At 41.5% G+C, this 15,734-nt stretch overlaps 1 protein-coding gene across 2 annotated transcripts in view; it reads right to left on the bottom strand.

Moving 5' to 3' along the window:
• The window catches only part of URB1 (URB1 ribosome biogenesis homolog), a 71,258-nt gene that overhangs the window by 24,785 nt on the left and 30,739 nt on the right, over positions 1-15,734 (bottom strand). For both annotated transcript variants that reach the window (XM_073362312.1, XM_073362303.1), the window contains 7 exons: positions 14,530-14,700; positions 12,437-12,633; positions 10,791-11,015; positions 10,052-10,231; positions 7,033-7,888; positions 3,332-3,536; positions 2,225-2,408 (listed from right to left, as the gene is read on the bottom strand). In XM_073362312.1, coding sequence (XP_073218413.1) covers positions 2,225-2,408; positions 3,332-3,536; positions 7,033-7,888; positions 10,052-10,231; positions 10,791-11,015; positions 12,437-12,633; positions 14,530-14,700 — 2,018 coding nt within the window. The remainder of the gene's footprint in view (positions 1-2,224; positions 2,409-3,331; positions 3,537-7,032; positions 7,889-10,051; positions 10,232-10,790; positions 11,016-12,436; positions 12,634-14,529; positions 14,701-15,734) is intronic.

Below are 15,734 nucleotides of genomic sequence, written 5' to 3'. Positions count from 1 at the left end.
GAAGCTATGTGCTGGCTGCCGCTTCCCGCAGCCCCCATTGGCCTGGAACAGTGAATAGCAGCCAGTGGGAGCTGCAATCGGCCAAACCTGCGGACGCTGCAGGTAAACAAACTGTCCTGGCCCGCCAGTGGATTTCCCTGATGGGCCACGTGCCAAAAGTTGCTGATCCCTGCTTTAGATAAACACAAAATTTCAAAGACTCAGAACTATTTCCCTGAGAAATGCAATAATGTAAAAGCAAAACATTTTTAAAGCAAAATTACAGATATGAAGTTGGGACAACATGGCATCTGCAGCCAACTTCTTCCAGAAAGAAACTCCGTGTCAGGGGTGGAGGGGGAAGACTACAGGGTATTCCATCTTCAGCTGCAAAGGAATTTTTCATACCACAGCACTTCAAATATTAATCACACCTTTCGTTTTAAGTTATATGTTCCCTTGCCTAATTACACTGCAAGTATCAGAACCTCCTCTCACCTATTCCTTCTCCCTGGGACCCAAAAGAATAAAGGGCTGATGCTGTGAGGTGCGAGGTGCTCTCCTTTCCCGCTGATGCGTGGGATTTGAGGGTGTTCATCACCTCTTAGAACTGGGCCCTTATTTTTTTTTACAGCTCAGCAAGAAGGAATAGGTGAGATGTTACAATACGTGCAATATAACCGGGCCCTACAAACAGAAGCATAATCCAAATCACATTGGCTAATATGAGACAGCAGCAATTCTGACTTCCTTAGAACAGAAGTTTCTAGCTTGTGTTAATGTAGCAGCCCACCACTGTAATGCAGTACCCATATTTACTACTGTTATGAACTAACACTTCATTTTGCAGGGGGAGGAGGGATCTTTAGTCAATTTAGGTAACAGAACATTACAAAGATACAGTACATTTGAGTTTATCTGTAGATCAGTTGTGGAAAACCTTTAGGTGGGATCTACAGTGGACATGGAGCAGCTATGTAATAATTTTAATGAATACCATGTGTGACAGTCATACAGATACAGTTTAGAACTATGCTGGGTTAGTGGAATGTTTATTATATGCCCGTATTGCTTTAAGTCAATGGGAGCTGTCTCCAGGAAGACGACAATAGCTCCTGGATAAGAACATTCCAGCACACACTTGAAAGACAATGGGGAAAGCTATTAGTTTCCCGGAGGCTACATTCAACTAAGTTGCAAGTCTTGTTTTGCCAGTGCTGGTAGCTAACAGTTAAAAAGTTACATGTTGCCTGCAAAGGGCAGGAGGACAAAAATGTAACAGGATTTCAAGACTTTGTCCCTGAAGTAGAGAGAAGAACTAGTTTGGGGGTTAAGAGAACAGATTATGCCACTTGCCCCGAGGGCTCTGGGGGTGTCTGTAGGAAGTTTAGGCCTACCAGGATCCCAAGTGGAAGTTGGATTGACACCTGGTAAGCTAGATATGCATGTTTTAAGATCTTTTTCTCTGAAATGCTGTAGTTCTAAATAAACAATACTTTGCTTAATAAAGCTGTCCAATCACAAGGTAGCATGGGTCATAGCTCCTAGAGAGAAGTGCACTGCAGGTGCCCACCACAAGTCAGACCTGCTGAGGTAATCATCGTTAGTACCAGAGCCCTGTCTGAGAGTGGGAGAATTGTGTATTTACACCTCAAGAGAAAGGTGATGGCCTGAGAGGAAGTGCACACAAAGAGACCAAAGGGATAACAGGGGCAGTTAGCCCAGTATCTGTAAAAGCATCCTTTCCTTTTACTATTTAGGACCTGATCCTATATTCCTTACACACCTAAAGAAAATCTGAGGTGCCCAAGGAATACATAATTAGGAACTTACCAGGCTGCCACTGAAGTCAACTGGATGATTGTCGTTGACTTCAGTGGGAGCAGATTCATGCACTTTGTAAGAACACTTCTACTTTTACAGCATTTTCTCTCTCTCTCTCTCTCTTTTTAAATACCATCAGGGACTGATCTTGAGAGGTACTGAGCATCTCAAAATCCCACTAACTTCAATGGTAATTGCAAGTGTCCAGCACTTCTCCCAACAAGACCCAAAATTCTTTTGCATTAGGATCTTGCAAGGCCAGTTACATACTGTACAAGCTGCACACAAAATACCAAAGAAACCAAGTGCAACAACTTCATTTACATAATATAAAATATAAAAGCACAATAAATGTTCTACTGCAGTAAGAAAAGTCCATACAATCAAGGTTTAGATTAAAGCAAATGGAAAGGAGTCTCACCAATAACTCTTCTAGCCTCAACAGCATGGAACTCTCTGTTCCTTGGTTGTTTTCTTGTTCTTTACTGATGTTATATGTGGTGATTAACCACTTTATACAGGCTGCCAAGAGGCTTTTCTTCCAGGAGTGCAACTCCTCAGCAGAGTTCTCCAGCACTCTCGATATGGAATCTGCCACAATCCAACTGCAGAAAATTCAAATGTTAGAAGAATGTTTTTGTTTGTGTTAATTTTACCCTGATTTTCTCCACATATTTGTAATCATTTGATTTTATGCATAGGGACACCTAAGCCCCAGATGACCAAAGAATCACTCTCTTCTAAAGCTCATGATAACCATGTAATAAGTTAGTCACCTAGGAATTTACATGGCCAGTTCTTCCCTCATGTTCCCCCAGAGAGAAGTACTGTCACATCTGTTATAAACCCAGCCATCAGCTTAAGCAGGATAGAAAATGTTTCGATCACTTGCCCAAGAACAGAGCTTGTGGAAGTGTACTGGTCAGGAAAGTATTTTTACTGGTCCCAGCTAAGTACTACCAGACCTTAACGCATAAGTCCTTACAATATTTTTTGTCACTATGTTTATTATGCTATTGAATGTTAACTTTAAAAATGGCTCCAAAGTTCCCCAAAGTTTAAATAAAACTTAATATGAGTATCTGTGCTGTGGCTCCCTTTCCCAGCAAGATATGTGAGGCTGTTGTAGCTTTATTCTGCTGTGCTATAAACAGTTTATTTCTAAAGCACACCAATTAAATTAAAATGGAGAAAACACCAGGCTTTGAATTCCTGATATTTCCCCACACACATTTAATATCACTGAACCATTGTACATCTTCATGAATGAGGAATGTTTTATTTAAAGTTTTGGGGGACTTTTGAGATTTTTAAAAATATTTTTAAATGATCTACATAAATTGAAGGATACCTAGGCTTAAAAATACTATCACACTTAGACAGTAGGTTCTTTGAAGCAGGGACTATCATTGTAGATCATGTGTGTGTGTTCATGTACAGTGTCTATAACAATGTTTTATGCAACAAAATGACAATTCCAGGCATTACATTACTTAAAATGCAAAATCTGGAAATAGAACTTGCCTACCTCTCGTAATTTTCTGCTCTCTCAAGAGTTCCAGGTAACTGGTCAATTAGATGAGTTAGTGCTTCAATTTCTGAAGACTGTACCAGCTTGGAAAAAACTTGCAACTTCACGGCTTTGAGTTCTTGCAATGGCTCTGTATCTAGAATTATTTTTGACAGTTCTTTCCACAAAGCTACTCTCAAGACAGGTACAACAGCTGAGGAGACTGTAGGAAGAAAGAGTGCAAAGAGATACAGGGATGTCATTGTGAGCTCTCTCGCAGTGCTCTCAACTCAAACTGCTTTATGTGTTCAACGGAATGATAGAACACAGACTGTGGGCCTATTGTGAGAAAGCGCACACAGTTTGAGACAGTAACAGATCTAGGAAGTGTTTGAAAGACAAACGTTCTGTAAAGTGTCTGGTATCTCTTTCAAACACCCACTAGGCAGAGAAAGCGTTCTCTTCCTCCTCCGGCCCTTCACCAAGCAACACCTCTCTTGAACCTCCTGTAAGCTGGGTCTGCTACTCTACCCCTCCCAGACTCTGTTTGCTGCTGCTGAGGATTCTCCACTATTTTATACCTTTTCCAGAGACAAGCATCCTTCCCCATCGACAGCTACAGCAGGTCTGCCTCTGCTGTTGCCTGTAACCTTCCTTATCAGTAGGAGAATGAAACAGGTATGATCCTGGTTAGTTTAATTGCAGCACCTAATTTTCTGAAATGCCACTGTGACACTGACCAGATTTGTGTCAGTTAATTCTGCTGCTGATTGGGAAAACTCAGAGCAGCAGCAGAGCTACTGGAACTGTCTGAGGTTCAGGAAGGCATCACTGTATTGATTTATATTTGGAAATTTATTTTTCCACCCCCAGGGCTAGCATTTTTTTTTTTTAACATGACAGATAAAATTCTGCTGAAATGGATAGTTTCCAACATTTCACACCCAACCACTAGATCAATAGGGTTTATTCTAAACTGGATAAGTATCTAGACAGATTTTAAGATGTGTTATGCTTTGAACAGCTGTACAGGGCTCAAGAAGAGCCCGGGGCAACTGCAACTAGCAGTGTTCTATTTGAGTCTACGTGGCCCAACTTGGTTGTGGCCCTTTAAGCACTACTGCAATAATAGTCTAAAGAATAATCATAAAATGTCTCTGATTTTCATTATCTGCTGTTCCATTCACGGTGCAGACAGACTGATTCATAGATTTTTAAGTCCAGAAGGCATCACTGTGATCACCCAGTTCAATGTCCTGCATAAACACAGACCACAGAATGTCACTAAAAAGCTCCTGCATGAAGTCCATATTCTGGCTGAGCTTGAGCAATGGTTCTCAAACTGTGGGTTGGCATCCCAAAGTGGGTTGCAATGGGTCTCCAGGGCTGCCGTTAGACTTGTTGGGGCCCAGGACTGAAGCCTGAGCCCCACCACCCGGGGCCAAAGCCTGAGGGCTTCAGCCCTGGGTGGCGGGGGCTCAGGTTACAGGCTTCAGCCCCAGGTGGGGGGGGCCTTTGGGCTTCTGCTTTGTCACCTTCCCCCCTGCCCGGGGCGATGGGGCTTGGGCCCCCCCCCACCCGGGCAGTGGGGCTCAGGCTTCAGTCCCCCCTCTTGGGGTCGTGTAGTAATTTTTGTGTCAGAAGGGGGTCGCAGTGCAATGAAGTGTGAGAACCCCGAAGCCAGAGCATATTCAGTGTTATGGGTCATGTTACTGCATTCGGGATGTAGGTAAATGACTCAACTGTTGCTGGGATTCCTGCTGATTGATGGTACTCATCAGCATGCCTATTAATTTTTGTACTATGCTTTCAATTAACTTATTAGGTTGCCTTTGGGAAATTACTGCTACTATATGATGGAGAGTTACGAGGTTAACTCTGCCAGGCGATGAGAACACAAAGAGGAGCAGGGCCACTTTGCCATCAAAAAGAACAGCAGAAAGCCACAAAATGACCAGAGTGATCAATGTCATTGCACTGCCTTGTCATGAAACACATCTCTCACATACTGAAGCAACACCACAATGCAAAAATGACAATGAAACCTCATGGCTAGGGTGGACTGATTTATTCAAAGTGATTTAAATCACTGATTTTAATCATTATTTAAATCAGCAAGCAGGAAACCTTGATTTAAATCATTTTAAGTGTGTTTTGCATTTGTACTTTTTAAGTTATTTTCCCAAAGAAAAGTTGGTTCTCATTAGTTAGTAACCATTAATACATGCTGATTTGCAACTAAAATTAGTTTTTACAATAAATTTGGTACTACTTTTTGCTAACCAGGGCAAAACACATGTATTTAAGCAACTATATAGCTTAACATACATTTATTTATATTATTAATTTTTATAATTTATTATATTAGAACCTGATGAATGATGCATTTCATATGTACTAGACGATTAATTTTTTACTTGTGATTTTTGTCAAGCTCTGTTCAAGAAACAAAACTGGAATTCTATAAATGCCAAAAACAGAGTTTTCATTTTTATTTTATCAGTTAAATAAAATGACCCTAACTGTGCTGGATATACTGAGAAAAAGTAAAGTTTAATCAAAACAAGTTTTTCATTTAAAACTAACTGGTTTATTAAACAAAGGAATAGTTTTAATATTAAACTATTATCTGTAGTTTGGGAATTGAAGAGACTGCTTCTGGTCGCCATATTATTCAAGATTTTAGAACTAATAGACCTCATCCTCTCACACCTAGTTTTTATTCATAAATTGGAAGAGGAGAACAAGCTTTCCATATTTTTCAACGCCCAATCTGTTTTTTAACTTTGAATGAACTAGTCATTGAACTGAACTAGATGAACACAATGAAGGAAATATTCTCTCTGCACCTGCAGCGCAGGCTACTGCTGTCAAAAGCTGGTTTAGCTCTTCAACACCGCTAGTTCCAGGTGCTCAGCCAATGGCTTCTACCAGTTCAGTGGTTTGATTTTCTTTAAAACTTTGACAGCAAACATGCATTGCTTCTTTTTTTTTTAATTTAATTTAAATTATTTTTAATAGATGATATAGTAAGTTTAGACCTTAACATAGACTGTCCATTTCAAATTCCATTTTAAGGAGGTTTATTTTTAAAAAACAAAAATGGATTTAATTTAAATTTAAAAGAAAATAAGTAATTTTTTAAAATTTCTTTTTAAAAAAGTCATTGATTTTTATCCACCCAGCATATGACACTACACCAAGATTACTTTCTAGCGTTCTACTACTCCATTCAGCACAGTATTTCCTCCCCATCTCACTCTCTGATCAGACAGAGTGCTTCTTTCTTGTCCACCCATTCCTGCGAGATAGGAGCAATGAAAGTTTTCTCCTCTCTGTCTCCCACCTGTCATCTTGAAGAAACAGGGAGCGAGCTCTGGGTCATCTGATTAGAATACCATGTCTATGCTGCCTCTTGTGTCCAGACAGGGAGAGGCCTGCTCCTGTTTATCCATACTTTACTTGCTCTTCATGAGATCAAGCAGAACAAGAAGTGTGCCAATCATATCTTTGGATTCAGTGAGAGCCACAGCGGTGCTCTAAAGAGCCACATGGAACTCACCCAGACCTTAGGCCAGTGTAAGTTTCATTCCCTGAAAATGCTCTTCCCAATGCACCCAATGACAGACACGTCATTTTATCTTAACACTCTGATGAGAACAGTTAAAAATCCCCAGATAATATTTACATCATTAATATTGATCAGTTGTTGGTTTTACCTTTTGATGGCCGTGTAAAGTCATACTGCTCTCTACTCTGCAAATACACGTTGATGAGTGGAAAAAAGATGTCCATATTTTTCTTTAGGTACTTTCCAGTTGCACAATTCAGACACCACAGCTCAAACTGCAGCAGATGAGTCCTACAATGCCGGATCAGCAAAGCCACAATGGCAAGGGCAGTTTCAGTCATGTGATTAAGGCAGTAAACGTGTACATCTACACCAACCGCATGGGCAAAGAGGGGCTCTTGAGAGAGAGCCTGCAGGAAGACTTTTTCCAGATCCTCACTGTTTGACGTTGACAGCAGAGTCCCCACCCCTTTAATGTGCTCTGTTGATAACAGCAGCTCTCCCTGAATGGTCTGTCTTTGGTAGCTTTCTGTGAGGAGCTGCAGCAGTGTCTTCCCATAGAAGCTTAAATGTTTCTCTTTTTTAGGGGAATTTTCAGATTTTTGAATGGTCAGGCTTGCCTCAGGAAGCTGGAGCATGGTTAGTGTGACTTCTTTTAACTGAGCCGCATACATATAAACATGTAACTGCTGCAGAGCCTCCAGCTGCTGGGACTTTTTGGGAGATACCTTGTTCTTTTCTTTTCTTCTGGCCCGTAACTCTTCCAAGACGCTTTTAGTGATGGCTTCAAAATACTTAGATAGCGTGTCTATGTGCTTCATATTTTGCAACATTGGAGCACTCACCTTCAGTAACTGAAGGATGCCATTATTTACATGAGCTGACAGAAGCTTCACCATGACAGGGTTTAAGTTGTGTTGGGGAAGAGAATGCTGCTCTAAAGCCAAGAACCAGGTCTCCAATATAGGATGTTTGAAGATCAACATGAGCATATCTTCTAGCACCTACAACATACACAGTTATGAAGAGATCACAAAAAAGATAAATTATTTTAAATTATCTGCTTCTACTTATAATGCATGTTTACTGAAACCTAATAACCTGTAGTTTTGGACATTAATTGCCTATTACTGGTCAAAAGCATTAATGACATACAGGTACATACAATTATGTTTATCTCAATGTTTATGGTATGGTAAAAAAAAAAAAGCCTTTGTTCTGTGGTTAAAAAAAAAGATTCTAAACATTAAACAATAGCTCAAAAAGTTATTCATCTCAATTTCTATTCTGCTGCTTCTGGGATAAAGCCAAATGCCTTCTCCATTTGTTCACTCAGACAAGCATGATTGAATCTTTCAAAGTCTGTGGCAAAATTTTACACAGACATCAGAATGTCTTAGTCCTAAGTCAAGAGTTTCTCATGTGAGGGAAAAGACACCACTTTACCTATCACAGAACATAACTTTGTACATTTCCATAAGTTTAACTATGTTCCCGGGGAGGTATCACAGGTTTCATCAACTAGATACACGACATTCTAATCTTCTCAAATCCAGGAATCAGATAAAACTAAACACTATGGGGAAAATTCACGCCCCCCTCCACAAAATGTGGGCATTGAAACTTTGTGCCAGGGTTCAAAAGGAAAGGATAAACAGCATTCACTCACTCAATATACAAGTGAGCTGTAGATCTGCAGTGCAGCCCCTTCCACAGCCACTATTCTAGCCTGTGGGTTAGAACAGTAGAGGCCGCTGCCCAGCCACCCACCTGTGTGGTAGTTTAGAGCAGTGGCTCTCAACCTTTCCAGACTACTGTACTCCTTTCAGGAGTCTGATCAGTCTTGCTTACCCCAAGTTTCACCTCACTAAAAAACTATCTGCTTACAAAATCAGACATAAAAATACAAAAGCATCACAGAATACTATTACTGAAAAATTGCTGACATACTCATTTTTACCATATAATTATCAAATAAATCAATTGGAATATAAACATTGTACCTACTCTACACTAAAATGTATCTAAATCAGTCATTGTCTGAATAAAATTTTAGTGTCTACTGACTTTGCTTTTTATGTAGCCTGTTGTAAAACTAGGCAAATATCTAGAGGAGTTGATGTACCACCTGAAAGACCTCTGCATACCCCCGGTTGAGAGCCACTGGTTTAGGGACTCTGGATGCATGTTCTCATAGATCCATTGGTCCCTCTCCCAGACCTCCTTCAATGGCACACCTCTGCATTAATCTATCTGTGCCTGACGCAAAGACCCTTCTGTGGAACACTGTGTATGAAGCCCACTATTCATGTGGCGACAACCCACCTGCATCCCGCCCGTCACCCTGCAGAAAGCTACAGTAGTGCTTCCACTTAGTGTGCAGATCTTGCACAGCCCTTCAGCAAGTGATTGCATGTTTCCCTATCAGACAGGCATCACCTTTAATCTTAATTGAACAACCTAACACGAATAAATACCAGAAAGAGTCAAACCCTCACATTCCACATTAGACTGTAGCATTCACTGAAGCCCCCCTTCTTTCTTCAGCTTCTATCACACTGTGTGTCTCACTAAGAATACAGGTCAGCTCTATGCTAAAAGTTTCAGCTACCAATGACAATTAGTTAATATAGTTTGCACCCGAGAGCCATTTGTCTGTTTTGCCTCAGTAAACAGTTCTCCAAAACTGATGAAAGACTTACTAGAGTCCAATTTAATTGTGCTGACTAATATGGCAGCATTCATTATGAGTATACCAAGGGATTTATACCTACGCTTGGAAGGATTAGATTTTTATCGGTAATTCCTGCTAAAAGTTGATTTCACCATACACACAGAAATTGACATTGATAATAACTGAAATTTACAGATAGGCAAAGTAAAAAGGGAGCTGCTTGAGGTTTGACAATATTTACTTTGTGTACTTTGGCATGTGATATTAACAATTTGTATTTTAAGGGTTATAAAGCTTTAATCTTTTTAATCTCAATGTCTACTGTCATTAAATAATTCTTGTATGACCCTCCCCCTCCATAATTTTGCACATTTGTGAAAATTTAAATCAATAAACATTGAAAAAAAATTGCTTAAAAATAAACATTGATATTATCTCTCAAAATTATACAAAAAAATAAATAAAAATTGAATTCTGCCAAGCCTATTTATACCTTGTCATTTGCAGACTCCACTGTGGCCACAGACTCTAAATCCATAAAGAGATCCGATTCAGTTTGGGCCCCTTCTTGTGTCTGCTGGTTGCACAACTTCATCTGATCACATCGGCACAGCAAGCTGCTCAGCAGGTCCACGTAGAGACCGAGAAGGCGAGGACCAGAACTTTTACTGAGCTGTAAAAGTAAACACACTGGAGGATGAGGAGAAAAGTGTAGGAGGCTGGAAGAAAACTGTGCATGAACAACAGGTTTAAATTAATATCTTCTTAAATTGTAAACTCTTTGGGGCAGGGACCATATACAATGGCTCCCAAAATAGAGGCCGGATCCTGATCAAAGCCTCCGGAGGGCTAAACACAATATTCATGTATTTTAAGGGAAGAAGGAATCATCAGATCATCTAGTGTGCTTCCAACATAATACAGGTCAAAGAATTTAATCACAACTAAAGCATATCCTCCAAACAGGCAACTAGTCTTGATATAAAGACAACAAGAGACGGAAAGAAAGCTGCAATTCATTTGCAGTATATACAACACACCACATTTGTAAAGAATCCTATTGTAAAGGCAGCCAGTCTCAACAACAAGGGATACAATGGTTTACAATCTGGGCCAGATTCCTGAGTTGCTCCCTACCTTCAGTGGGGCTTGTGCACATGGAGAGGCTACTCAACCAAAGTACATTTGCACCACTTCAGCATGCCATACTTAGAACCCAAAGTATTCCTTACACTGCCAAAGTTCTCCACCGTGGTTTTTAGGTATAGCAACACGTGCTTGACTGCTAGCAAAAGCTGCTGAAGTTGGAGCTGGGAAGCTGCCACTCTCAGCTTTGCCTGGACACCATCTTCCAGCAGGACAGTGCCACCTCTCTCAAAGGCATTCTTCAGCAAGGAGGAGAACGAAGAATCTGGTGGTAGGATGGGCTCCCTGCTTATGCATTCAGTTTGTTTCAACTGTTGAAAATAGAAGTAATACGGAGAGGAAAAAAAGTCAGAATGTGTATGTCAAACTCTTAGGGCCAAATTGTGCTCTGCATCTAGGCTGGGACGATTCCCATTGCATTAAGGCACATAACCAAGCAGAGAATCATTCTCTCAGGGCCCAGCCCTGCAACCACAGTGCAATACTGCTGTACTGTTATCAGAGCATACAGATCAATGCTAGCCGAAGGCTTCTATCCAAGTGTCCCTCATAGGCTCTCTGGCTGGCTGAGGGAGCAACACTGCAGCTTCTATCATGGATGGCCTGCGTACTCCTAACCCCCGCTCCTATCTAGCCCTGCATCTCAATCACTGTCACACCAGCTGCTCCTGTTTGGAGGAGACGGGAAGCACCCACAACCATTCTCCTCCTTGCCCTTGCAGGGATGCTCCTCATCCACCTGCCTCCCCATTTGGGGAAGGGACACTCACACTACTACTGCCTGCTCCGAAAGGAATCTGAAATAATTAAACTTAATTACATATTAGGAGTTATAAACATTATTTATTCACACCAGTATGACACCTGCAATAGTTCTAACTAACACAGAACAAATAAATAACAAATCCATTTAAAAAGCAAAAATGCAAAAATCTGTTTTTAGCAGGATCTGAACTCGCAGCAGCCTAGCACTCCTGGCGGGCACCACAGGGCTGCCTGGAATTGCAGGCACTCCCTTCACAGGGTCTTGGCTGATCTGCTCATGCCATGACAGGAGCTGCGGTGATGCTCTCACTGGGGAAGAAAGATTGCCCAATGGTTAGGGCACTAGCCTTGGACTCTGGAGACCGACTTTACATCCTTGCTCCACCAAAGACTTCCTGTGTGACCTCTGGCAACTCCCTTAGTTTCTCTATGCCTCAGCTCCCCATCTGTAAAATGGACAGTTCCCTTCCTTCCAGGGGCCTTGTGAGGATAAATACATTAAAGATTGTGACATGCTCAGATACGACTGCAGTGAGGGCCACAAGTGCCATAGATAGATAATAAGATGGCCATTGTCAAGGTATTACAGCTATTTCCCTACTTTTTTTTGACACCCAGGCCACTGGTGCATGTAAGTAACTTTCCTGCCACTTGCTAAACATGATTCTGCATATAAATTATTGTTGCAATTCAATAAGAAGTTGCTGCTAATGTAAAAGTAATTAAGGATTCAATTAACAGTTCGACCCTGCACCAGCTAAAACGTATTTGCACCTCATTTAAAAGTCTCCAACACCCTTCAATCCAGTAAGGTTCTGCAACACGTTAGAAAACGAGGATGCCTAAACTTGAGTTTGGAAGATAAAAGCCTAGATGTACTGCAGAGTGGAAATGAAAGCCTTCTACTATCTACTGGTCTTTTAACAACCCTAAAGCTAGCAATCAAATGATTTTATGCATCCCTTACCAAGATTTCCTTAGCTTGCTGTGGTATCCAGAGACTATAGTATTGGTTAAACTGGTAGAGCTGAGGATACTGAGATGCATTCAGTGACTGGAGTTCTTTATCGAAGAGCTGAAACATCAGACAGAGGGCCAGGGGATCTCTCTGTGTGTGCAGGAGATCAGTAAAAACAGCAACAAGATACTCCACTATACTTCCTCCTACAAAAGCAAACAACAGGTTTGAGACAGAGCTTCTCTCACTGGTAACAATCTGGGTAAGTATACAGAGTAACTCTAGCCACAACACCATTCTCACCCACCTAAACTGAGCCGTATTTAGATAGCAATCACTTTGAGACCACAGCATGGGATTTTCACAAGTGCATGCCTAAGGAGTACAAATCCCACTGAATGTCAAATGGATTTATGCTCCTAATTTCTTGAGGTGCTAGTGAAAATCCTACATACTGTAGTTCTTAGTAAGGTAAATGGTGCCAGATTACACTCAGGCTTGCTACTGGGTTCAACCCCCAACCTGTCACAAAACTAAGTGCTTTTTGCAGTGTTATATTATACCTGTGTTCTGGCTGATCATAGGCCCCAGCACAGCTGCACATAGAAGCAGACATAATCTACATACACAAGTGCAGTTCAGAGGGGAAGCTGTGCACAAATACGCATATCTTGGCCCGTAAATCACTCTGGACACCCCATCCTTCGGGCTACTCACCAGTTCACCATGTGCAGGACCTGGAGAATGCCAGCTTTGCGGATGGGGCATGGGGAGAGAATCCTGATCTTTGCACAACAATTATACCAATAACTACCCATTGTGGCTACCTCACGTATATAGCAGGGTCAGTAAGAATTTATACCTAAAATTTCTAACTCTTTGAAGTTGTACACAAACAAAAGCACTTCTACCTTAAGTCTACCATTTAACCACATATTGCCAAGTTCTGTCCTAAAGTTATACCCAGTGCAACCTTAATAAATTCAGGTCTGAGCAGAGTTTAGCCCATTTTGTCATTTATGCTCCCAATGAACCCCAAAAAATAATGCTGTCAGTCAAGGATTAAAATGGAAGTTTTCTTTAAAAAAAAAAAAAAAAAAAGTTAATTCCCTCCCCCATGGGTCCAATTCTCCAGTCCCAACTAACTGGTTTCAATGGGAGAGTTTCCCACTATTTGTTAAACCAAACACAATCCTTTAAAACCATTCAGCTCTATTTCACTTAAGCACTTCCTTTTCCCAGTCACGGCTATTGTAACATAGTCGTCATTAAGTATCAACGGGGTGCTTTTAGAATATGAACTTGCATCATTCTTCCCCCAAATGAGCTTTTTTGGGGGGTGAGGGTGGGGGAGGGGAGGTTTGGTTTTCTACATTTTCCATAAGGCCACAAATTAACGTGAGCAATATTGCTTCCTACATGGCTACACTGCATAAAAAGGACAGGAACTCCAGGAAGTTCCTTTGGGTGACTTTTTTATATGTTCTTACCTCAGGAGCAAGGGAGGAAGGCATGCACTCCTCTCTCACAAAAGAAACAGGAAGTAAAGGTTTATGCTGCAAGAATCTTGGGGGCCTCTCAAGACAGGGCTGTCTATGCTGAGACACTTTGCCTCTGCCCTGGTTCCCAGCCCCTTGTCAGCAGAGTTGTGCTTACAGGGGCTCCCTTCTCTGGCTCTCTCCTCAGCCACTGATGTGGGTTCCACAGCATCAGAGGATAGGTGGGCTCTTTACTTCTGATATGACCAAAGTAGCTTTCCCACAAGAGTACCACAGAGTCGGTGGTGGTGGGACTAATGTTGTAAAGAGCAGTCATCACCTTCATACTGCCCTCATGGATCAGATTCTATACCCTGTGCATCTTCCTTGGGGCCAGAAGAGGGTAGAGGCATCTTGCACCCTTTAATGCTTCTCGGAGCTAGGATTCCTTGGATCTGTTTTTTCTCCACTTGTAGAAGCAGAGAGTACAATATGGTTCATTGATTTTCATACACAATAACTAGAGTAACCACTGCATGAAAATGATAAACTATTCCCCCCCTTCCACATACAGTGTGAATCTTTTTAGCCACTCTCAGGGACATATATAAACACAGTAAGTACCCATTTCATTTTCAGTGTGAAGCAACAACTTATTCCTGGCTTCTAACGCAGCAGGGACAACAGCACTGAATGGAAAAGTGTGTAGAATCATGTCTTCATTTAAACTGAATCCAATTTCTTCATCTAGGCCTTCGCTGCCCTCCACAAGGACATCAACCATATCCAGGACATCTAGTTACCAATGAAAAAATGTTAGGGTTCTGAGTTCAAGGAGACACTACTTTTAGGATACAAGTACACAGGAAATAAAAGGACATTTAAAGGCATGGGTAATTCAGGAGAAAATAAAGGGAGCATCCAATGTTAGTGCTGTATGCAAGTGAAAGGGAACAATATAATACAGCTTGGGGGTCCAACAACCCAGGGATAATAAGATGTCTCTTTGAATATACATTAACGGTACAAATCAGACAAAGGGTGAAAGACAGGTATATCTGGCTCCTAATGATGGTAAAATTGATGGCACTCATAGCATGTTTACATTGTGGGTGGCTTTCAAAGCTGATGCCCCATTAAGAGAAGTATGGAGAAAGGGGAAATAGCACAAGCAGAAGTGGATGAAGGCATCGCACCAAAACATCTGCAGTCAGAGCACCTCTGGAGGAGACGGGAGCGCATACAGGGGAGGCAGCTGCTATACTCTTTAAAAAAAAAAAAGGGGGGGGGGGATGTGTGTGAGCCATGTTCATTCTCCTGAGCCCTGAATTCCCAAAGTGGAACTAACATTCCCATGTCTGTATTCTCAGCTAGCCAAATCCTAGTCCCTGAAGGGGGAGGGATAGCTCAGTGGTTTGAGCATTGGCCTGCTAAACCCAGGGTTGTGAGTTCAATCCTTGAGGGGGCCATTTAGGGATCAGGGGGCAAAAATTGGGAATTGGTCCTGTTTTGAGCAGGGGGTTGGACTAGATGACCTCCTGAGGTACCTTCCAACCCTGATATTCTATGAAATAAGTCAATAAGAATTTTGATGCTGCAGTCAATGGGACCAGGATTTAGCCTAAAGAGCGCAAGCAGCAAGATTCCAGCTGCCTACTGAGTGTGAACACAAGAAGTGGGAGGGGCTCTGGTACGATCCTTGCCCCTTGCTCATATATGCAGGGGGAGCTGGCCCTGTGGTTTAAAAGAAAGCATGAATGCAATGGATTTGACTTTGATTAAAAACTGGTACTGTGGGACACTGAACTGAAAGCAGATCAAAAGTAAGA

The sequence above is a fragment of the Lepidochelys kempii genome, chromosome 1 (genome assembly GCF_965140265.1).
Source record: "Lepidochelys kempii isolate rLepKem1 chromosome 1, rLepKem1.hap2, whole genome shotgun sequence".
NCBI classification, from domain to species: Eukaryota; Metazoa; Chordata; order Testudines; family Cheloniidae; genus Lepidochelys; species Lepidochelys kempii.
Note: the sequence above shows the minus strand (reverse complement) of the source record. Positions and strands in the feature narration are given on the sequence as shown.